Raw genomic sequence first — 25,295 nt, 5'->3', positions numbered from 1 at the left:
AAACCCCGCCCTTCTCTCACCCACAGGAACCAACCCGAGTAACAGGTCCGGAGGAACCATACCGAGTAACAGGTCCGGAGGAACCATATCACGCTGACCCCGGAAGTCCCGCCCCAAAGGCAGCGCCAGCACAGGATAAAACCAGAGAACAAGCACAACACGTCGTCGGAGTTTCGTGGCAGGACCCTCTGGCTGGAGACGGAGAAGGAGAGCAGACGTGCGAGGAAGAGGTGTGGACAGAAGAGTGGTGGAGTCCCAAGGAGGTGGCTGGAGAGCGGCCGTAACTCACTGGAGAGTTACGGCGGACCGCGTGAGTGCCTTTTGCCTTCTTTTTCCCTACTCATTAGGAGTCCGTGTTAAAGTCCCTGTAAATAACCCCTCTCTCCATAGTCTCACCACCCCTACACTGTATAATACGTATATAGCACCTGACACTAAAACCCCGTCCGTTACTCTCACGTCCCGCCTCGACACCCTGTCTATTACCCGACCTGTCTTCCGCATTCCCGGTACCCTCCTTTCCCGCACTGTCTCTTTCCGCCCCTCCTTGCACTGCCCGGGTGACGGTGGGCATTTGTGGCTCGTTGACCTCTGGATAGGACTAACGGTCCCTTGTTTTTCTTCTCTTCCGGTCCTCCTTGGAATCTCCCCGTCATCGGAGCCATCCCTGGACTATCGGAGGACACCGAGTAGCCGAGAAGATCCGAACCTGAGACCATCGCCAGGAGCCTACCTTTCAGTCTGTTGGAACTGTCTTTACTGTTCATCCGAAATAAAAGTCCAATATTGCCCACTACATACGGCCTCCTCGCCTGCTTTTCCGGCCCGCTACACTCACTCCGCGACATCTGGTGTCAGAAGTGATACTGTGTTCTTTTAATCACTTAACCCGTGCACTGAAACAGCGGATCTAGCGCTGCAACGAACACTCCATTTCGCCATCACTGAGGGCGAGGCGCCACGGCGGACACGCCCACCTCAGCTGGCCACGCCCCCTTCTTGTCATTATAAAGTGCGCGCAGCTGGAAAGCGCATCACTTTAAATCGTGAGTCTCCTGAGGCGGAAGCCGGGAGTGAATCTGTACTTTTAAAACTTTGCTGTGTGATACTGTGTTCTTTTAATCACTTACCCCGTGCACTGAAACAGCGGATCTAGCGCTGCAACGAACACTCCATTTCGCCATCACTGAGGGCGAGGCGCCACGGCGGACACGCCCACCTCAGCTGGCCACGCCCCCTTCTTGTCATTATAAAGTGCGCGCAGCTGGAAAGCGCGTCACTTTAAATCGTGAGTCTCCTGAGGCGGAAGCCGGGAGTGAATCTGTACTTTTAAAACTTTGCTGTGTGATACTGTGTTCTTTTAATCACTTACCCCGTGCACTGAAACAGCGGATCTAGCGCTGCAACGAACACTCCATTTCGCCATCACTGAGGGCGAGGCGCCACGGCGGACACGCCCACCTCAGCTGGCCACGCCCCCTTCTTGTCATTATAAAGTGCGCGCAGCTGGAAAGCGCGTCACTTTAAATCGTGAGTCTCCTGAGGCGGAAGCCGGGAGTGAATCTGTACTTTTAAAACTTTGCTGTGTGATACTGTGTTCTTTTAATCACTTACCCCGTGCACTGAAACAGCGGATCTAGCGCTGCAACGAACACTCCATTTCGCCATCACTGAGGGCGAGGCGCCACGGCGGACACGCCCACCTCAGCTGGCCACGCCCCCTTCTTGTCATTATAAAGTGCGCGCAGCTGGAAAGCGCGTCACTTTAAATCGTAAGTCTCCTGAGGCGGAAGCCGGGAGTGAATCTGTACTTTTAAAACTTTGCTGTGTGATACTGTGTTCTTTTAATCACTTACCCCGTGCACTGAAACAGCGGATCTAGCGCTGCAACAAACACTCCATTTCGCCATCACTGAGGGCGAGGCGCCACGGCGGACACGCCCACCTCAGCTGGCCACGCCCCCTTCTTGTCATTATAAAGTGCGCGCAGCTGGAAAGCGCGTCACTTTAAATCGTGAGTCTCCTGAGGCGGAAGCCGGGAGTGAATCTGTACTTTTAAAACTTTGCTGTGTGATACTGTGTTCTTTTAATCACTTACCCCGTGCACTGAAACAGCGGATCTAGCGCTGCAACGAACACTCCATTTCGCCATCACTGAGGGCGAGGCGCCACGGCGGACACGCCCACCTCAGCTGGCCACGCCCCCTTCTTGTCATTATAAAGTGCGCGCAGCTGGAAAGCGCGTCACTTTAAATCGTGAGTCTCCTGAGGCGGATGCCGGGAGTGAATCTGTACTTTTAAAACTTTGCTGTGTGATACTGTGTTCTTTTAATCACTTACCCCGTGCACTGAAACAGCGGATCTAGCGCTGCAACGAACACTCCATTTCGCCATCACTGAGGGCGAGGCGCCACGGCGGACACGCCCACCTCAGCTGGCCACGCCCCCTATTTGTCATTATAAAGTGCGCGCAGCTGGAAAGCGCGTCACTTTAAATCGTGAGTCTCCTGAGGCGGAAGCCGGGAGTGAATCTGTACTTTTAAAACTTTGCTGTGTGATACTGTGTTCTTTTAATCACTTACCCCGTGCACTGAAACAGCGGATCTAGCGCTGCAACGAACACTCCATTTCGCCATCACTGAGGGCGAGGCGCCACGGCGGACACGCCCACCTCAGCTGGCCACGCCCCCTTGTCATTATAAAGTGCGCGCAGCTGGAAAGCGCGTCACTTTAAATCGTGAGTCTCCTGAGGCGGAAGCCGGGAGTGAATCTGTACTTTTAAAACTTTGCTGTGTGATACTGTGTTCTTTTAATCACTTACCCCGTGCACTGAAACAGCGGATCTAGCGCTGCAACGAACACTCCATTTCGCCATCACTGAGGGCGAGGCGCCACGGCGGACACGCCCACCTCAGCTGGCCACACCCCCATGACGCCCTCTTCCACAGACATAAAAAATGTGTCTCGCTAGGAAGCGCAGCGGACGGGCGCAGCGGGCGCGCCGTCAGCGCGCCGAAGGCGCGCCAAAGGCAAGCCCGTCTGGGCCCGTCCGGGCCTGGACCGGGCCCAGGGCCAGTCCCCCTGCCTCTTCCACTAGCCCCGTCCGTACGTGTTGGACCAATGCCCAACTACACCTACTTAATCCTCGCCCTTGCTCGACCAGCACTCGCTGCATCCCAAACCACCTGGAGACTGCTCATTTCCATTGCCCGCAATGCAACTTCACTCTTCCGCCTTACCAACCTTGTCTCTCTCCTCGTCCCCCGTCACAGCTACCCTTCTCTAATCAGCGTACCCTGAAAGCTGGTTTGATCAATTGCCGCTCTCTCCCCCGACATGGCAATGACATCTGGATGTCCATCTCCTCAGATGAATGGGATATTCTCTTCCTCACCGAGTCCTGGATCACTGACTCCTCTTCTCCGGATATCTATCTGGCTATTCCCCCAGGATATGATATAAAATGCTTGAACCGGGCTGGCGGTAAGTCTGGAGGCGGTCTAGCCGTCATTTTTAAATCCCTTCTCCAGCTGACCTTTACCAAACTTACTAATATTGGTATAATTGAAGCCATGTACTTTTCCATATCCGACTCCGCGGCAGTTATCCTGGCTGGCACATTAGTCTACAATCCCCCCACCGCCACCTCCCCTTCTCTCACTGCCCTTTTCCACCAACTGGCTGATTTATCTCTCAAACACCAATATTTCATTGTCCTGGGCGATTTTAACCTCCACGTAGACAACCCGCTCTGCGTGAAGGCAAACAATCTGTTGGAAACTATGGATAGCCTGAATCTCAAACAACTAGTCGTAGGTCCCACTCATGTGGCTGGTCACACCCTGGACCTCATATTCGCTAATTTCTCGAATATCACTGTCCTCCCACCCCTCCCTCTCACCTGGACTGACCATTACCTCATCCCCTTCTCTCTTGCCCTCGGACGAAAAACTACCCCTCTGGCTCCTAGGAAGGAGTTGGGAAGAAAGTGGCACAAGGTTACATGTGCTACCCTGGACCCGGTATTCCACTTTCAGACAGAGTACCTCTCCTCTGACATAGATGAAAATGTTTCTAGGCTGAATGCTGCCCTCGTCAATGCGATTGACTCCATCGCCCCCCAGAAAATCATCACCTCCACTAGATCGCGACCCTCTGCTCCCTGGTTTACTACCCCCCTCCGTGAGGAGAAAAGCAGATGTAAAGCTCTCGAACGTAAGTGGAGACTAAACTACGACCTCGAAGCCAAACTTTTATACAGATCTGCCCTCAAAAAATTCCTTAAACAAAAAAAAATCGCTATGAAAGATCACTTTGCCTCTCAAATTTCCAAGGCCAAAAACTCATCTAAAACCCTTTTTTAGCATTGTTAAAGATTTTATTAATCCTCCGGCCAGGGCTCCTCAGAACACCGCGAGTCAGGCTCTTTGCGAGGGACTCTCAGACTACTTCCTCGAAAAGATTAATAAACTTTGTGTCTCCTTCCCTACAGGACTAGCCCCCATGCCTTCCCCCACTAGTCCCCCAGAGTCCCCGTCCTTTCTTTCATTTAACAAACTCAACCAGGATGATGCTATCAGGTTACTCACCCATTGCAAATCCGGCGCCCCCTCCGATCCTGTCCCCGCGAAACTCATGGGAGAACTGGCGCCTTCACTAGCCTGCTCCTTTCTCTCCATCTGGAATGCCTCCCTCCACCATGGCTTCTTCCCTACCACCTGGAAGGAGGCCTTGGTGATTCCCATCCTAAAAAAAGCGGACGCAGATCCCACTGTTTTTGCTAACTATCGCCCCATTTCCCTTCTCCCTAAACCCGCTAAAGTCCTGGAAAAAGCCGTGCAGCTGCAACTCACGGAATATCTAGAAAACCACTCTCTGCTGCATGGATCACAATCCGGATTTAGAGCCGGATTCAGCACTGAGACGGCTTTGCTGGAAGTATCCGAAACAATTCGGGAATGCGTGGACAGGGGCGAGGAGGCCATGTTGGTCCTCCTCGACCTGTCCGCAGCTTTCGATACGGTTTCCCACCCTATCCTCCTTGACCGACTTAAACAGATAGGCATTGGTGGCACTGCCTTCAGCTGGATCGAGTCCTTCCTCTCGACAAGAAATCAGAGGGTATTGTTGCGACCCTTCAAGTCAGAGAAAAAACTCCTGTCATGCGGGGTGCCACAAGGTTCTGCCCTCAGCCCCCTGTTCTTCAACGTCTACCTTGCCCCCTTGGCCGACGTTGTGGAGTCCTACGGAGTCAGGGTGGTCTCTTACGCTGACGACACACAGTTGGTGTTTTCTTTCAGGGACCACTCGGACTCCGCATTCGCCAACTTTCGCCAATGCCTCAACAACATCAGTATCTGGATGACCGCTAATCACCTCAGACTGAATGCAGACAAAACGGAGGTACTGTTTTTTAATCAGAGAGCCTCCATCCCCTCCTCTTGGTGGTGGCCCACGGCGCTTGATCCCGCCCCATCCCCCGTTCACTCGGCTCGGAATCTGGGTTTCCAGTTTGACGACTCCCTGTCATGCAAAACTCAGGTTAATAAAGTTACCTCTGCCTGCTTCCTGAAGTTGCGCATGATCAGAAAAATTCTTCCCTATCTCCCCCTGGATTTCCGCCGTACAGTTACCCAAGCCCTCATCACGTCCCACCTGGACTATGCTAACAGCCTCTATGCTGGTGCCCCCCAGTACTTGGTAGGCCGGCTGCAGATTGTCCAGAATGCTGCAGCCAGACTGATTGGTAACATCCCTTACCGCCAATCTGTTTCTGCTTATCGGAGGGAACTCCACTGGCTCCCAGTGGCTAGCCGCATCCAGTTCAAGGTCCTCACCCTCACCTATCGAGCCGTCAACGACCGCGGACCTAACTATCTGAAAAAACGTGTCTCGATATCCCGCTCCACCAGATCCTTGAGATCCAATGACCTTCGCCTCCTGATCTCGCCCCGTTTTAGATTATCTAGAATGGGTGGCAGAGGGTTCAGTGTCATTGCTGCCAAACTGTGGAACTCCCTACCAATCGAGCTGAGATTCTGTCCCTCCGAATCCATCTTCTGAGCCAAACTCAAAACCTGGCTCTTCTCCGGACTCTGAGTCACTCTGCTGCTTCTCCTTGCTCTTTACTCCCTACTCTCCCTTGGAGGCTCAGGATTTTAGCGCCGGGACACCCCTTCGGGGGTAGCTGTGCGCTCTATAAACTACATAAAATAAATAAAATAAGTGGGATCTGCTGGAGGCATGGAGGCCGTAGTGAAGAAGATGGCAGAATCCCAAGAACAATTCGGGAAACTGATGGAGCAGTTCCTGAAGACTGCTGAAGATGACAGAGGACAGCTTCACGATGTCCTGAAGGGACAGGGGGTGACCCATGAACAAACCATGGCAAAACTAACGGATGCCCTGGGCCAACAAAGACCGGTGACTTCTCTCCCCTCCGTTGTCCTTCAAAAGTATGTCCCTGGGGAGGACCCGGACTATTTCTTCACGAACTTCGAAAGGATAGCCCAAGCAGCTAATTGGCCTGTGGACCGTTGGGGCCAATATCTGGGTCCACTCCTCACCGGTGACCTCCAAGCCGCCTATCAACAGGCCAACATACAGGGTAACACACCATATGCGGACATTAAACGGTGTATATTAGAACGTCTTGGCATCGATGACGACACCTATAGGGTGAAACTACGCCAGGCCAGGGAAAAGCCCCAAGAGAATCCGAGGGCCCTCTCCTTCAGGATCAGGGATCTCGCAAACCGATGGCTGCGGCCCGAGACCTCCACCAAGGATAATATTTTAGAGAAAATATATCTGGAACAATTCCTTAACTCCTTACACCCGGCCACGCAGCGCTGGGTGAGACAGCACTCCAGACTCACCCTGGAGACCGCCATTGAGATAGCTTCGGCCTATAGCCGGGCCCAAGAACTCCAACGGGGGAAGGACGACCAACCCCACAGGCCCCTGCCTGCTGTGACCACTCGCCCAACCCGACCTCCCCAGATCCGCCGACCGGAACCAACCCCCCTTTTTCCCTCCCCGGTAGTGTTCCGAACCCCTACTCCTGGACCCCAGTGTTATTCCTGTGGAGGGTTCGGACACATCGCCCGGATGTGCCCGCAGAAAGAGGAGCCAATGGAGGTCGGGTTTGTCAGAAACTATTTGTGCACCCCTCCTGGGTATACACCCCGCCGTTCCACTGTCCTGTATCCATCAACGGACAACGACTTATGGCCCTGGCCGACACCGGTTGTCGTCAGAGCGTTCTAAGACCACAAGACCTTGCACAGCCGCTCAGCAATCCAACGGGGGTAGTAGCCATACAATGTGTACATGGGGATACCAAACAATACCCCACGACTCAAGTACGAGTCCAACATTCCAAAGACCCCGGCACCTCTCTCACTGTAGGTCTTGTTCCTGCTCTTCCAGAAACAGCCATTCTAGGTAGCGACTATCCGGGACTACCTACGCTCCTACAAAAGACCTCTGACTCCCTGACCCAGTGGTGGAAAGACGCTCCTTACCCTGAACAACCCGATCCAGTGGCCGCTCCCAAACCCCACAAACCTAGAAGACAGAAAAGGAGAGAGAAGAAAGAGCACGTCAGTGCTTATCCCGCCATCATTGAAGAACACCCTTGGCAGACCGACCGAGAGTTCAGGGCTGCTCAACAGGAAGATCCACTCCTTCAGGAAGCCTGGGGAAGAGCCCTTGATCACGAAGACCCCTTACAAGTAGGTCCTTACTTCTTTAAGAAAAATGGTTTGCTATACCGAAAAGGGGGTCCCCAACAAAATGCGCAGTTGCTCATCCCCGGTCCCTTCCAAGATAAAGTTCTCTTCCTGGCTCAGTCATCTTCTAGGGGGTCATTTCGGGGACGAGAAAACCAGCCAAACCGTCTTGGAGAAATTCTATTGGCCGGGGGTGTATCAAAGGATCAAGAAATACTGTCGAGAATGCATAGTATGCCAGAAGAACAGTCGTCACAGACCACCCCGGGTCCCTTTACAACCCCTCCCTATCATAGATGTCCCCTTCAGCCGCATAGGGATGGACATAATCGGACCCCTCTTGCCCTCCCGTAGTGGGTGTCGCTATGCGCTGGTCGTAGTCGACTATGCCACCCGCTTTCCGGAGGCCATACCACTCCGTCAACCCACTACCCAGACAATAGCAAAGGCCCTGATTTCCTTGTTTTCTCGGGTTGGGTTCCCACGGGAAATACTTACCGACCAGGGCACACCTTTTGTTTCTGCTCTTATGAAACGTGTATGTTCGGAACTGGGGATCAAACAAATCCGAACCTCTGCATATCACCCACAAACGGACGGACTCGTAGAGCGGTATAATGCGACATTGAAGCAGACGTTGAAAAAGCTCCTAGGCCTAGAAGCGAGAAGATGGGAAGATATGCTTCCTTTGGCCTTATTCGCAATTCGCTGTAAAACACAGAGCAGCACCGGATACTCCCCATATGAGTTACTGTACGGGCGTCCCCCTCGTACCCTGCTAGACATGGCACAGGAGGCCTGGGAAGCTGAACCGGACCGCACTCGTCCGCTTCACGAATATCTGGAAAACCTAAAAACCCACCTGTCTATGATCCGAGACATAGTCAGACAAAACCTAGAGACCGCCCAGGACAACCAAAAGAGGCAATATGACAAGGGCACTTGCAGCCGGGTCTTCTCTGTTAATGACTTAGTTCTCCTCATGATGCCCTCGTCAGACCAAAAACTTCTGGGACAGTGGCAAGGGCCCTATACCATCCTTCGGCAGGTGACACCCGTTACATACGAGGTAGAATTGGACCCCACACGGGGCACATCCCAAATCTTTCACGCCAACTTGCTAAACAAATGGGAAGGACCTCGTCCGGTGATGTCAGGAACCAGTACAAGCCTCCTCTTCTCTTTTGACCCCTGTATTGACCCGGAATTAAACCCTGTACAAATCCAGGAACTACGACACACCTTGGAATCCCTGAAAAACGTCTTTTCCTCGTCCCCTGGTCGAACCAGTGTCACTGAACATACGATTGAAACGGAACCCGGGAAAGTTGTCCGCCTGAGACCTTACGGAGTACCGGAGGCCCGCCAGACGGTTATCCGTCAGGAGATCGAAGCCATGCAACAGATGGGAATCATAGAGCCCTCAGTCAGCGAGTGGAACTCCCCTATTGTTCTGGTGCCAAAACCTGACGGCTCGGTCCGTTTCTGCATCGACTTCCGGGAGTTCAACAAGGTGTCTAAATTCGATACCTATCCCTTGCCCCGGGTGGACGAAATGATCGAAAAGATAGGAAAGGCAAAGTATATTTCGACCCTTGACCTCTGTAAAGGGTACTGGCAGATACCTCTCCGGGAACAAGTTAGAAAGAAGACTGCCTTCTCCACCCCTGATGGGTTATACCAATTCTTAGTCATGCCCTTTGGTCTTCATGGCGCCCCAGCAACTTTCCAACGTGCTATGAATCACGTCCTGAGACCCCATTCCCAGTACGCAGGAGCCTATCTAGACGACATCGTTATCTTTAGTGACAGCTGGCCCCAACACTTGAGGCATCTTTCCAGTGTCGTCTCCTCCTTAGGCTCATACGGATTCGCCATCAATCCAGCCAAAACCACCTTAGCGGCGAAAACTGTGAAATACCTGGGGTTTCTTCTGGGAGACGGTTTGATAAGGCCCCAAGAAAGCAAAACCGCGGCCATCCGGTCCCTTCCCTTTCCCCAGACAAAAAAAGACCTTCGAGCCTTCCTGGGGCTTCTCGGGTATTACAGGCGATTTGTACCCAATTTTTCCCAGAGAGCTGCAGCCCTTACGGACCTGTTAAAAAAATCAAATCGGTCCGATGAGATGCTCCGAAATCCCTCACACGAAGCATGGCATGCAGTCACCGACTTAAAACACGCATTGACCTCAGGTCCGGTATTGGTACCCCCTGACTATTCGTTGCCTTTCATCCTACAAACGGATGCTTCCGACTATGGGTTAGGGGCCGTGTTATCCCAGAAAGATGCCCTGGGTAACGAACGTCCCATACTCTGTGAGTCGCAAATTGTTCCCCAGAGAAATACAATATGCAGTGGTCGAAAAAGAAGCCTTAGCCATAAAATGGGCAGTGGACAGTCTACGGTACTATTTAGAAGGCAGAGACTTTGTCCTCTACACAGACCACGCCCCTCTTGAGTGGATGGCCCGGAACAAAGGTCAGAATGACCGGGTCCTGCGCTGGTTTTTGTCCCTCCAGCCCTTCCATTTCCAAACAAAACATCGCAAGGGCTCAGACCAGGGTAATGCCGATTTCCTTTCCCGGTACCCGCATTCTCCCTCCTCTACAGGAAGGACAGCTAGGGGAAGGGGATGTGAGACGTCGGTCCGAAGACCCCTACCTGGAGAACACCCTCCCCCTCACATACCTTGTCCGACACCACCGGGACTGAACCCCTGCCGCCAAAACGCCATAACAGAGACAGGAATCTGAACAGCAGCCATCACAAACGAAACCCCGCCCTTCTCTCACCCACAGGAACCAACCCGAGTAACAGGTCCGGAGGAACCATATCACGCTGACCCCGGAAGTCCCGCCCCAAAGGCAGCGCCAGCACAGGATAAAACCAGAGAACAAGCACAACACGTCGTCGGAGTTTCGTGGCAGGACCCTCTGGCTGGAGACGGAGACGGAGAAGGAGAGCAGACGTGCGAGGAAGAGGTGTGGACAGAAGAGTGGTGGAGTCCCAAGGAGGTGGCTGGAGAGCGGCCGTAACTCACTGGAGAGTTACGGCGGACCGCGTGAGTGCCTTTTGCCTTCTTTTTCCCTACTCATTAGGAGTCCGTGTTAAAGTCCCTGTAAATAACCCCTCTCTCCATAGTCTCACCACCCCTACACTGTATAATACGTATATAGCACCTGACACTAAAACCCCGTCCGTTACTCTCACGTCCCGCCTCGACACCCTGTCTATTACCCGACCGGTCTTCCGCATTCCCGATACCCTCCTTTCCCGCACTGTCTCTTTCCGCCCCTCCTTGCACTGCCCGGGTGACGGTGGGCATTTGTGCCTCGTTGACCTCTGGATAGGACTAACGGTCCCTTGTGTTTCTTCTCTTCCGGTCCTCCTTGGAATCTCCCCGTCATCGGAGCCATCCCTGGACTATCGGAGGACACCGAGTAGCCGAGAAGATCCGAACCTGAGACCATCGCCAGGAGCCTACCTTTCAGTCTGTTGGAACTGTCTTTACTGTTCATCCGAAATAAAAGTCCAATATTGCCCACTACATACGGCCTCCTCGCCTGCTTTTCCGGCCCGCTACACTCACTCCGCGACATCCCTCGAATCTCGTGCCTAAAGAAGAGGCTTAATTGAACCTCTTTTTAGTGTTTGGAAAACCCTGATGCTGAGACATTGCATGGTGCGTGCGCATCTGAGATTTTGATAGCTAATGTTGAATCTCTTCTATTACCACTGGACGTCCATATTCAAGAGGTTTATTAAGGAGATTAATTCCATTCTTAAAAAGCTAGTGGTACTGAATTAGTAACTATTTTTAAATTTTTCTTTTCGGGGACAGTTCCAGCTTAAACTGTTTTTGGTGAAACATTTGGCATGTTTCAAACAAGAAATCCACAGTTTATAAATAAGCCCTGCAATATAGTTAAACCTTTCAATTCAATTCAAAGAACCTTAAACCTTTTACTTAATTTTAATACTGGTGTTGATCTCCATTGCTATGACTATAGATAATAGAATAGATGTTCTTTCACAAGGAGCAAATGCTAGTGATCTTCAAGGAGAGAACAGCTTCTATGATGCTTTTACAGGGCTATGAAACATGGCTATTTCTGAATGTATTTTGAAGCAAATAATTTCGCATTGGCATTTAGTTGCTGTTGTGTTCCATTATGTGTAGAGTGGGCTGGCCAATTATTCAACACAATAAAAGTTATGAATATTTGTTAATGCTGTTCAATAGAATGAAGTAGGATTTAGAGAGGGAAGAAAGTTAAAGGTAATAAAGAAGCTAGGAAATGCTTTGATACAAAAAGTTGCGTGGTGCCCCTAGATATCCCACAAGGTTAAATAATTAATGGGAAAGATTTGTCCAATTTATGTTATTTGGTTTCCCTATTTGTCTTCCTCAGATGATTCCTGTAAAAGACAAGCTGGACTAAGAGTTATATTCTTTAGTCTGCTGAGATAGTGTCTATAGAACTTGAAGTAGTGTCAGGTTGGAGCAGAGCACAGTGACATTTCTTTCTAAATTTGTGTCTTAATCTGTGCAGAGCAGCACCTAAAGCACTCCAAACATTCCTACTGAAAAAAATATGGCTACATCACTCTCTATGCCACTTTTCTAATGATGTGGGTAGTTCTAATAAAACTTGAAGGGTATATGTGTGTGTGTGTGTGTGTGTATATATATATATATATATATATATCTATATAGATATCTATATCTATATATCCATCCTAGTATATTTAAGATAAACCGCAAAAATTCTCTGAGGGCCTACTTGGAGATGGTGGATATATCGATGTTGATGTGAAAAATCTTGTATATTCAGAACTGTGCATTGTATAACAGTGGGGGTGGGACTGTCTATTGGGACAGTTGCTATGTCTGCTGTTTAGATTCGTTTTAAAAAGTGTGGATTTGACTATACTAGAACTCTCTGGGGTTATTAAGTAAATGCAGTGCCTACAGGACCATAAATCCTAAATTCAAGATAGACAGAAGAGCCCAAGAGAATAATGGATGCTTTCCTAGCACATTCGGGAATCAGATTCTCTGCAATTGCACATTGTTATAGCAAAACCAAGGATGCCATTGTAGATTAAATAATTGTTTGCTAAAATGAAGTTTACTGTCTAGAATTAGATGTATTTTAATAACTTTTTTTCGTGCCTTTTCTCTTTTTACATACGTTTAAAAAAAGAATTGATTGTTGGTTTTGTTTGCAAACTATAACCTAATTATGATGCCCAAGTCCTTTTTCGCCTAAGAAGGTTTTTGATGTATTAAATTATTTCTTCCGTGATAGGCACCTTTGACTAGTTTGCCAAGTTCTTTAATGTGAATTGAGTCCTTCTAGGTGCTTTTTATAACTGTCTCAAAATGGAGTTGCAGTGCTCCATAATAGGAGGGAGCAAAACAGTTAAATATCAGAATTGTAACTGTCAAATCCTTTTTTGGTGAAGCCGAACACTGTTTGCCCTTTATAATCTGCAAATGTACGTGTCACATCCATATCATGTATTTTTCAAAGCCAGCCCAAAAGACCTCCACGTGGGACAAAAGCTGTTTCGCGTACAGAAGATGCAGAAGGGACAGAGAGGCAGAAGAGCCCTGCCAGTGATGATGAACACACCTCTAAAGACAATAAGCCACAAAGAGACATCACAAGTGCCTCTAGAAAGAGCAGATCTGACAAAGAGGGTCAGCATGCCTCGGAAAACAATCAACCAGACTGCGATGTTCCACATGTTGCAAAGAACATTGAACCAGCGAGAGAGCTTGCCTCTAGAAAGAAAGAACATGATAACTATATTGAAAATGAAGTCAAACCCATTGAAACCATGCCCATGCAACCAGCAGCTGTCTCTGAGGCCAAAGGCAGCAAGCAGTCCTCTGGTATTCCAGTGGCGGGGGCTAACTGTGAAGAAAAGATTTGCAGTTCTGGGCTTTCTGATGAAGAAGAACAGGAGATAGATAGGTAAGTGCTTTTCTTTGATGGAAGTTACAATCTTTGCATTTCTGAAATCTTAGTAAGGAGCATCAAATGTTAGGTTCCTCTTTACTTTTCCTTGTTATGGGACAGAGTAACCCCAAGTTGCATTAGTAGACATGTCAAACTGTGGATGCAATATTTTGAACACATGCAAACAAATCTATGTTTCCCAGCTCTTCCGCCTCATTTAGATTGCCATTTTGGTTTACAATATGTGTTTTAACTTTATTGCTCTAGTGTCTTTCATGAGCATTTCGAACGATTAGTCTTTGCTGACAAGTAAACTCTGTGTTTTGGGTGCTCCATTCTTTGGCAGCTTGGTGTATGTCCGAACCAGATTGTTATGTTGTGTTTTTTTAAGACACATTTCTATTTCCTTCTGATAAAATAAAAGAGCCTAGCACTGATTTGTTAGCTAAGAATGACATACATACATATATATATATATATATATATATATATATATATATATATATATATATATATATATATATATATATATATATATTCCGCTCAAAGTTTCCACTTAGTTCATACCAGAATCTACAGGGTTTGGAGCGTGAATAAATATATATATATTTATTCACGCTCCAAACCCTGTAGATTCTGGTATGAACTAAGTGGAAACTTTGAGCGGAATATATATATATATATATATATATATATTTTAAGAAAGAGAATGGTCATTCAATCTTGCCTTTTTATCTTCCAACAATCCTTTCAGTCCAAACCTTGCCTATGGAGGACCCCCTACAGGTGAATGGATGCTGGAAACGTATCTTAATAAAAAGTGACAGACTGCCTCTTAAGAGTGTTCTACTAGGTTAGTCGTATTCTAACCTAGTAGTCCCACTGCACTGACAGTGACATACTACCAAACCCATCCCCTAAATGGAACTTGTTCAGCTGCCAGCATCCCTAACAGATAGTGCTTGTGCACTGCAGATGACTGGCTACTGATAGATGGAGCTCATTCCCTCCATGACCATCGTACCTCAAAACAGAACTTTTATTTGGATAAAAAATAAAAAAAAGTTTTAAAAAGGTGGATTTTCACTTCTTCAGCAGATTTTCACGTGATTATATATACTCAAGGAAAAATGGAATTCACTGAAGTTTGCTTGGAGTATGCCTAGAAACCTCTAACTGCTGCATTTCCAGGCCTACTTCTATTGACCCTTGTGAATTCCTGCAAGTCGTACACTTTCACCAACGCCCTGTCGGTGCACTTGTGACTTGCTTTACAAATGAGTCCGGTATCTCCTTTACACTGCCAATAATGCTGCTACTTTAGAGTAATTATATTTAAATGTGTCCTTAAAATGAACTATGGTGTAATAAGCATGTCTTTGGCGACTGTGTTTTTTCCAGTTTGGAATTCTTTTTGGCTACATTTTATTTTGAAGGCAAATTACACAACAGTTTAGTGAAACCGTCTGCAACGTTTCTCAGTTTTTTTCATTTTTTGCTTGTTTTGGGCACATTCTTTGCTTACAAAATTAAAATAACCAACCTTGCTTGCGTTCCTCTGTCTGTATTTTCATATAATAATGGAGCATTCTGGTATCATTGTTACAGCAACACATTGCTAAATTTTGCAGCTGTGAACACATTTTTGTATTGTAACCACTCATTATTCCCATGTACTAACTGTACTTCTCAAAGTGCTCAAAGGCTTTACTTTAAGAACCATATATAGCATTATGAATCTGCAGCATTTTATATATTTCCATTCCTTTGGATTTAAGAATACTGGATATTTATTCAATGAATATCAGAGGTCTTAATGATTGGAAAAAAGGCAAAGGTTGGGACACTTTGTCAGTTCAAACTAAATCCACGCTTGGCGGTGTAAAGCGACATGGGGCAGACACTCTGGGGAGATGGGCACTGGTTGAGCTAGGGGTAGGCTGTACAATTTGTGTGATATATGGCTCTAATCAGGATGACCCGGAGGTTTATGATTTTCTAGAACTGGAATTATCCAACTGGCGCAAAGCATCATTGTGTGCGGAGAATTGAATATTTCTGCTGATTTCACGAACAATCCTCCGTACACAGAGCGGAAACCAAGGGTATTCCCGGCACTAAGCTCTTTAATTAAGTTGCATGGGTTAGCGGATATCTGGGGGGCTAAAGAGCCTAATGACCCTGGGTTCACTTATTTCTCATATCCATTCCAGAAATATACCAAGTTGGACTACTTTATGATATCTGCTACGGAGCTGAAAAAGGTTAACATTAAAAAGCTTAGAAAATGATGTCCAACCATAGTCCATTAATCTTGCAATATGAATTAGAGGCTGTCAATGCTAATAAAAGGCAATCTCAGTGGACCTTTGACAGGAAGGTATTAGCAGATACCAGATACCTAGAACACTTAAGGAAATGGGCGCAGGATTACTTTAATATGAACCGCTTTAGCGCTTCCAGAAATGGCGTCTGGGACGCATTTTAGGCAGCTCTGAGGGGTGAAACAATCACCTCTGCCAGGCTCAGAAAAGAGGTAAGGGTAGAAAATGAAAAATTGATGACCCAATTAGCAGTGGCAGAAGAGCGCCATAGGAGTGATATTAGGCAAGGGAAAGAGGGAGAGGAGAGTCAGCAGAGGATCCTCATAATTAAAACGGAGCTGCATAAATGGATAGCACAAAGGGATGCCGGAGACTACCAGACTCATAGGAGTAAGCTCTATGAGACTGGGGGAGCAGGCGGGCAAGCTGTTGGCACTACAGATTAGGCAAAAAGGAAGTAAGAACGTAATATCAAGCATTCAGGAAGGTGATCAGGATTATACAAAGCCAAGGGATATCTTGAGGATTTTAACATTTTTTTATCAGGAACTATATAAAGAGGAGAAAGGTCTAGAGGGTGTCGGCCTTGAGTTTGAGGATGTAGGCCCCCAGCTAAATAATCTAGATAAAGAAATACTAGACAAAGACTTGGTAATAGGTGAGGTATTGGAAGCGATACAGGAGTTAGCAGCAGGAAGGCGGCAGGGCCTGACAGTATCCCGCTAGAAGTTTATAAATGCATCCAGAGTGAGATCGCTTTAATACTGCTGTATTTATTTAGCGGGATAATGTGTACTGGTTTAAGTCCAGACTCATGGAAAGAAACAAATATTGTGGTCTTTCACAAAAAAGGGAAACCTAAAGAGAACCCTGGCTCATATCGCCCAATATCCCTCATCAATGCGGATACCAAGATCTACGCAAAGGTTCTTGCTAAAAGGTTGGGAAGGATCATTGGCGGTCTAGTCTCCCCGTGGCAGCACAAGTGTATCCCAGGCCGCGGAACAACGGATCACATCAGGTGTGCCATTACCCTTTTTGATGCGCAGGCTGCCAGGGGGGAGGGGGGCGGAGGATGACCATGATCCTTCTCAACACGGAAAAGGCCTTTGACCGTGTTACTTGGAGGTATTTGTTGGGGATATTGGATCGAAGGGGGTTTGGCCCAAAAATCATGGGTGCCATTAAGGCTATGTACTGCGACCCTAAGGCTAGAGTGCAGATAATGGGTAAAAGCTCCGAAAGGATCTATATCTCTAGGGGGACCCATCAGGGATGTCTCTATTCACCTATCCTTTTCGCCCTGTATATAGATTCGCTGGTTCGCAGGATCTTGGGGTGTGATGATATTATGCCAGTGGCTTTTAGCAGGTATGAGACCGAACTACTGGCTTATGCCGACGATCTGGCTGTAATTTCCCCCGAAACCAGTTGGGGCTCTGGTAGCACTCAAGCGAATAGCAGGGGAATTTGGTCATTGTTCAGGGTATCTCCTGAACGAGAGCAAGATTCAAATAATCTGTACTGATAATATTAGTAGAGTCGATAATAGATATTCGGACTCAGCAATATATCTTGGAGTCAGGGTTAGCTCAGCAACAGGTTCAACTGTTAAAGATAATTTTACCTCACTGTTAAAGTCAATGGCGACAGATCTGAAACGAATAGATGCCTTACATCTGTCTCTAATAGGAAGGGCAAATGTATTGAAAATGACTGTTTCCCAAGATTTTATATCGTTTTTGCTCTATCCCATTCGGAGTATAGGAAAGTTTGATGAAATCAGTGGAGGCAATCTTTATTAGCTTTGTTTGGCAATATGGCAACACTAGGCATTCAATAAAGTAGCTTTTTCTACCACAGGAAAGGAGAGGGCTAGCAATTCTGAATCTCAGATTCTACCATTGGGTCTGTATGTTAACTCAGATGGCAATACTATTTGTCCCGGCCACGAATTTAGCAGATACTCCTTGCGGTAACCAGAATCCCCCCTCCATCTATGAACTTCTGTTTGGCAGGGAAGCTCTGGGTCTTCTACTGCGGAAAACGGAGCGGAGTTAATTTAAGAAAATGTGCTACAAGGTTTTGAATAGCGCCTGGGAGATCTGGAAATTGGTGCAAAGATCATTGGCAATACCAAACATTAACTACTATCTACCTCTCTGGAAATCCAGTATCTTTCTACAATTCAGCAATGATAGAATGGGGCAGATCTGGGAGCAACAGGGAATTAAAAGGTTGGGTGATATTTTTGATGGGGATACCCTCATGACGTTTGACAATATTCAACGAAAATATGATATCCCGGCTAACCAAGCGTTTACATTTTATCAGATTTATAAAACGTTAATGTCTATAAAACCACGTATCTCTCCAGGGGGCAGAAATAGTATGATGGACTACTTGTTAAATGGTGGCACTAAGATTAAAATGGTATATAGGTCCCTATTGGTAGGGATCCTCGATGACTTTGAAAAATGTGAAGCTGCCTGGACATTAAAATTGGGCGACCCAGATGTTGACATGGATAAAGCCTTGCAACTAGATTGGAAACTCTTCCGTTTCATGAATCTGAGGGCACAACACTATAAAACTCTTTTTAATTTATACTTCACACCAGCTAAACTGCATCAATGGGGCAAAAGGGAGGATGACAGGTGCCCTAGATGTCTGGAAGGGCCTGCTAATTTACTGCATATGTTTCATCACTGTGAAAAGTTGAACACAATCCGAGGGGAGATTGAAAAGTTTTGGGAGCGGCTGCTAGGTGTGAAGATCAACCTATCCCCTACCCTAATGATAATAGGGAGCGACAGTAATCTGGGGCTAAACAAGGAGGATGAATCTCTTGTTTTTATTTCTGTCGCTGTTCTCCGGATTCTTATTTGGGCTGGCTGGAAAGATACTGTAGCACCTTCCTTCCAGATGTGGCTGGCTAGACTTCTGGGGATACATAATATTGAATCTTCCCTGTACAAGCATAAGGGTATGAAAACACGTGAAATGGGGCTGAACATCTGGGCCCCCATTAAGAGATGGAGGGATTCCTGTGTATAACTTTTAACATGCTCTTCTAATGTATAACAATGGATTTTTTTAAACTCTATTTTTATCCTGAAATAATGAATTATGACTCCTTGTTTGGCTATGCTTTTATCGTTCTTTAGAAAGCCTGTTTCCAATTGATATCTTGTATACTTGTATCTGCTTTAAAACTATGTATATTGGATTTCTCAACAATAATGTAATATCAAATATATTTATTAAGATTTGTACCAGGTATCTATAAAAAAAATAAACATGTTCTTCCTTTGATCTGCAACGTCTACAACAACTAAAATAATGTTCCTATAATCTTCGCACTGTGATCGAATGTATCTGCTGCACTAATATGTTTAGTCTCTCCCTTATTGTAGAGTAATTGCAAACCAAGGATTTAGCTTTCATCACATAAACATAACAAGAATGCAATCTAAATGGATAAATAATGTAAAGGCCCTTGTGATGAAGTCAAAATAATAAAAGCATTTTATGCACTGACCTCCCACACAAAAAAGGAATCCAGAATACTGGTTTTGCAATTTTTTAAAGAACAGTCCTAATCTAAAGACTCTTAAGGTGTGGTCCCACAAGGATTAGCACTTTCCTGTTGCTGTTCAACTTGTATATGATCCCTCTTCCAACCCTGATTCACTCATTTGGGTTTCTACATTGTATGTACATAGATGGCACACAAATTCTGTTTAATGAAGGTGGTCTTAATTCACGCATCTGCATAAGTGCACGGTATGGCTTTTTACAGCAAGTTTATTCATGGGTGTTAAAATTAAATGGGGCTGAACCTTTCTTTCAGGGCATCTTAAGTGTGGGACCTTCCCTTTGGCCACCTATCCTAGGTGAAAATCTTATGATGGCCCTTTAAAGATTCCGGGAGTAAAACTTGATTCAGTCTTTATCTGTTGCTCACCTGAAACATATGGAAATACTCACATTTCACGGTACTAGTGGACCTCCGTATCCATGTGAACTCTCACAGATACACATGGTCAACTCCTTATAGAAAACATGTCATTTTGGGATTTGCAGCAGTTTGTTACCCAGCTCACTTGCATATTGTGCTTCATCTTGGGTACCGTCTCTTCTAACTGCCAAGTCTGGGTGGCACACATTAAACCCTTTGTCCGGTCTGACCATTCCCTTATCTACGTCAATGGGTTTGTGGTTCATTGCCCCCATGGACGCAGGAAGTGTTCCTCTTTACCTCATAGAAACTGCGACCCAGTTTTCCCCTCGGTATTCAGCCTTGCCTTTGGCAAACATTCTCCTCACATGAGCAGGTACATTGAGGTTGATGACTGATGGGTCATTGCTCACTTATACGGTCAACCAATTGCCTTGCACCCTCAAACTCAGACACCCACCCCTCCTAGCAAAAGGACAGTCTGCTTCTTAATTCAATGAGGAGCTCAAAAAGCTCCGAAAGCATTCTAAGAAACTAGAACAAAGCTAGAGGCATCAGAAACTCCCAAAGGATAATTCAATCTATAAAAAAAGGCTCTAAATACATATCACATTGCTGTTAAGAAAGCCTTATCTGACTTTTTCACAGCTCAGTCCATACTTCACACAATAAACCTGGTAAGGTTTTTAAACTTAAGAAATGTACTCTACCTGAGGCCCACTACAGCCTTTAACGCCCTCTCTGCACCTAACTTTCGAATTTCTTCAACACTAAAATCAAATCTATTGTTGACTTCCTACTACTGGCACTATGACACTCCAGGGGGCTGTACTCCCCATGTTTCCATGCGCTACAAGAATTTGCTCTATTTCGCTGGAGGAATCTGCTTGCGCTCTCAGAGCCTGATGACACTCGCCCCCTCATATTCTTGTTTCCAACAGTGAGTCCATAAACCCCCCATTAAATCAGCAATTAAATCTGTTGATTGGGTCAGCCACAGTCCCCAGCAACTGGGAACAGGCCAAACTCATTCCTCGCTTAAAAAAAAAAACATTGGCAGAAAAATCAAAGCTTGCTAACTTTTGACCAATCTCACTGCTGCCAGCCTCCGCCAAGATACTAGAAAAGCTCATTAAGAAAACAACTAGCAGCCTACTTAGAACAGAACAAGTTACTTTGCCCTTCCCAGTTGGCCTTTCTGCTGGACATAAATACCGAGACAACCTTGCTGGACGTGGCTGATACGATTCATCTAGCAGTGGACAGGTAGAGAAGCAAGTTGCCCTGATTCTCCTCGATCTATCTGCGCCTTTTGACATGGTCTCACATACTACACTTCTGCAATGTCTTCGTGCCATAGGTGTCTGTAGCTCTGCTCTGACCTGGTTCCGATCTTTTTTGAGACAGATCCAAATCTGTATGGATGGCTCCATCCGCCTCAGAAACTGATCCCATGGGCTTTAGGCTTTCACAGGGGTTTTCTCTGATCTCACATAAGTCTCTATATATTTGATCCCAGAATCACATACAACCTTATCTGAAAGAACTACACTGGCTGCCTATCAAGGACCATATAAGGTTCAAAGGACTGGTTCTGGACACACAGGGCCTTCTACCGCACAGGCCCTCAGTATATGTCCAACAGATTTATTTCCTACCAACCTTCCAGGTGATATTGGTACTTTAACTCTTGTGGTAGTTCCTTAATTCAGAAGGAGAAAGCCTGGTGGCAGCGCTTACTCCTACCTGGCTGCAAAGGAGTGGAAAGCCCTCCCGCAACAGCTCTGTGCCACAGAGGACATTAAGGGCTTTAAGTGTTGTCTAAAAACCTGGCTCTTTGGGTCTGCTTTGTAGACTCACATGTTAGTAAGGGAATCGGATTTACTCCCAGCACGGGGATACTTGCTGAGTAACCTTTGCCCTCTACGAATCCCTCTAATAATAATCAGACCATTCTCATATAATTTTCATTTTTGGGTCCTAAGGGGCATCAGTCTCTTTTCTCACAAAATTCAAATCACTTGTGTGTTTCTGAAGCAGTAAGGCTGATCTATTGCAATGCAATCTTTCTTGATTTACCAGGCAATGCAGTGAATAAACTGTAATTAGTTCAGAACTCTCTTGCAAGATTTGTTTTGGAGCTTATACATTAAACCATCGGCAGTAGGGTCTTTTCTGTAGACGCCACAAATTACTGGAATGCCCTCCCATTTCACATACTGAATATCCCCTCACTTTTGTTGTTTATGGAAGGAACATTTAAATACATGGATTTTTTTCCCTGCTATATAATGTTGGTGGTTTAAGAGTTCCTTGCTGTCTCTGTTTCAGCCCAAATACTTAATCAGAGCCATGATACCTTTTGACGTATGCCACTTTAATCACATGCCACAAATGAATACATTAAAATATTCTGCGTTACCAAGAGGAGGCAAGCTGCAAAGTCAATATACACAAAATGAAAAAGAAATAGATCCATCAGAAGATATGGTTTTCACTAGTTTAATTTGTTGTATTTGAGACATGAATGTGGTGAACATATTTATTTGTACGAAATATGATGCCCTTACGCCAACGTTTAGGGTATGCAAACCTTGTGGGACCAACGGGTCAACCGGTGGTAGATTTCAAATGATGTCTACTTTTCCAAAATGCACGGTTTTGCTAGGACGCAGGGTCTGTCAAGCTGGCAGGTCACTTGTTGAATTTTGAACAGAAATGCATGCTTACAGGTCTGTCCTTCCGCTTCACTTCATCACTTGTAAACTCAAATGAAATACTGTTCTCTGGGGCACTTTGTAAATGTAGTTTGGTATAACCAATAATGCCCATTTTATACACTTTTTGGAAACGTATAGTATTCTTAGGATTTGCTTTGCGAAGGGCTTCCCCAGCAGAAAGAAAGCAGGGACCTGATTCACAAAAGTAATCTGAGACAAAATACTAACGTTACAGCTTTCAGTATTCACAAAAGGCATTTAGTAGTAGTAAAGTAAGGATGTTGTCTCAAGTTTGTCTTAAGTTTTGCTCTTAAGACAAAATCCTTACTTGAGTTAAACTTAAGTTAAACTTAAGTTAGGATTTTGTCTTAAGACCAAAACTTAAAACAAACTTAAGGCAAAATCCTAACTTTACGACTCCTAAATGCCTTTTGTGAATACCGAAAATCGTAAAATTAGGATTTTTTCTCAGATTACTTTTTTTAATCGGGCCCTAGGTTACTTGTTAGTGGGAGTGTTAAAAACGACATAATGTGCTACAGTAACATTTCTCCTGTGTTGTCCGATTTATGTACAAAAAATAATAATAATAATTAGTAGTACCATTTTTACCATGTACTTGGGAGAGTTAAAAAACAACACCTAGCTAACATTTGATCCTAGGGTTTGTTCTGCATGCAAACGCCAATATACTTTTAACCCAAAAATCATTATACAGTTGCAAGGCATTATGGATTAAAACAGAAACATACAGTTCCCAAAATGCCTACCATTCAAACAGCATTACTTTCCACAGAGTCCAAATATTCCTTGGGTGGAGACCTCAACCTCCCAGTGGATGGGAACCTAGACAGGATCTCAGACCGTGAATTTATAGGCAACAACTCTCACACATGAAACTGTGCTTCAGCAACAAAAATCTATTAGATATCTTGCGACTATACAACCCCACAGGATCCAACTATATCTTCTGCTCAGAACCACCCCCCTCTTTTTGAGGATAGACCATATTCTAGTGAGCAAATCCCTACTCCAGCTCGCCCACACTCCAAAAATTGGAACCGATAGTGGTGTCCGACCATGCATGCGTGACCATTCAACTGGGCCCTCAATGGTCCAACGCCCCCCCACCTAGACATTGGCGCTTAAATTACGAACTACTAGATGATCTTCACAGCAGAACAGAAAATGCAAAGACCATTGAAAACTTCCTCAGAGAAACCTCCCTTAGCTACACATCCCACACTATAAGATGGGTCGCCCTCAAATTGACCCTGAGAGGCATGTTAATCCAGCTCATGTCTGCCAAAAACAAAGATATATCCAACCATCTTAAGACACCGGAGACTGAGATCTGTTCACTAAACTCACAGCTTAGGCACACCAAATGCTCAGCGGTCTTAAACCAGCTCTGATCTTCAAAACACAAATACAACCAAATCCTTAGTCGGACATCGCTTAAATGGATCGATGTAGTGAATGCTGAGAGACCCTGCAAAAGCAACCGAGCAGGGAAAACCTTGTCCAACTATCTAAAATATACTAAAAACGAAAGTCTCATAGCTGCAATATAAATACACCAATGGTGTGATCACATTTATTTATTTATTTCTTTTGATTTATATAGCGCTATATGACCCCGGGGTCTCTAAGCGCTTGTCCAGTAAACACCACAAGAACCAAAGGAAACACTACAGGAAAATTTATATCCCTCCCCAGGCTTTCTGGAAGAGAACGGTCTTCAACCTCTTCCGGAAGGTCAGCAAATTAGGTTCTTTGCGCAAGTCCACCGGTAGGCTGTTCCAGGCCTCTGGGAGGGTGTTAGAAATGGCACGACCGCCCACTGTCGCCAATCTAAAACGAGGTTGCATGAGCAGGGTTGCTTCAGCAGATCTTAACACCCTGGCCGGTGTATATGGGGTAAGGCGGGTCTTGATGTAGCTTGGTGCCTTACCATAAAGGGATTTATGTGCAATGCATAACCCTTTAAAGAGCACCCTCTGCCTTATTGGGAGCCAGTGTAGCTCACGCATGAGTGGAGACACATGCGTGCTCCTAGGTTTCTTGTGAATGAGCCTGGCGGCGTCGTTCATCACCATCTGAAGTTTATCCAGAAGTTTTTGGGGTAAGCCCAAATAGAGCGAATTACCATAATCCAGTCTTGCAAGGATCATAGCAGAGACCGCCCTTCGCAGGGTGGAATAGGACAGTAATGGCGCGATCTTCCTAAGTTGACGCAACATGCCAACACAGGTTCCCACCACCGTGGTGACCTGTTTCCGCATGGAAAGCTTGTCATCCACATAGATGCCAAGACTTTTTACAGCCACTGCCGGCTCCGGGGGCGGTCCAAGTTCCCTCGGCCAGAATCCATCATGCCATGGATTGCCAGCGATGGTAACAGGTAGAACTTCCGTCTTGTCCGGATTGATTTTTAAAGAATTCAGTGACATCCAGTTAGCTGTCTGCTTCAGGATGGTTTGCAGATTTGCTGGTGCCCCATCATCCATTTGGATAATGATTTGGGTGTCATCAGCGTAGTTATATACCTGACAATCCATCTGATTCAGAAGTCCAATCAGTGGTTG

At 46.2% G+C, this 25,295-nt stretch overlaps 1 protein-coding gene across 2 annotated transcripts in view; it reads left to right on the top strand.

Annotated features, from left to right (window-relative positions):
- The window catches only part of OTULIN (OTU deubiquitinase with linear linkage specificity), a 352,006-nt gene that overhangs the window by 240,274 nt on the left and 86,437 nt on the right, over nt 1-25,295 (top strand). For both annotated transcript variants that reach the window (XM_086965247.1, XM_086965248.1), the window contains one exon: nt 13,271-13,717. In XM_086965247.1, coding sequence (XP_086821373.1) covers nt 13,271-13,717 — 447 coding nt within the window. The remainder of the gene's footprint in view (nt 1-13,270; nt 13,718-25,295) is intronic.

Source organism: Lissotriton vulgaris, chromosome 4_1, assembly GCF_964263255.1.
Source record: "Lissotriton vulgaris chromosome 4_1, aLisVul1.2, whole genome shotgun sequence".
In the NCBI taxonomy this organism is placed as follows: domain Eukaryota; kingdom Metazoa; phylum Chordata; class Amphibia; order Caudata; family Salamandridae; genus Lissotriton; species Lissotriton vulgaris.
The sequence above is the reverse complement of the archived record's forward strand: the minus strand, read 5'-3'. Positions and strand labels throughout refer to the sequence as shown.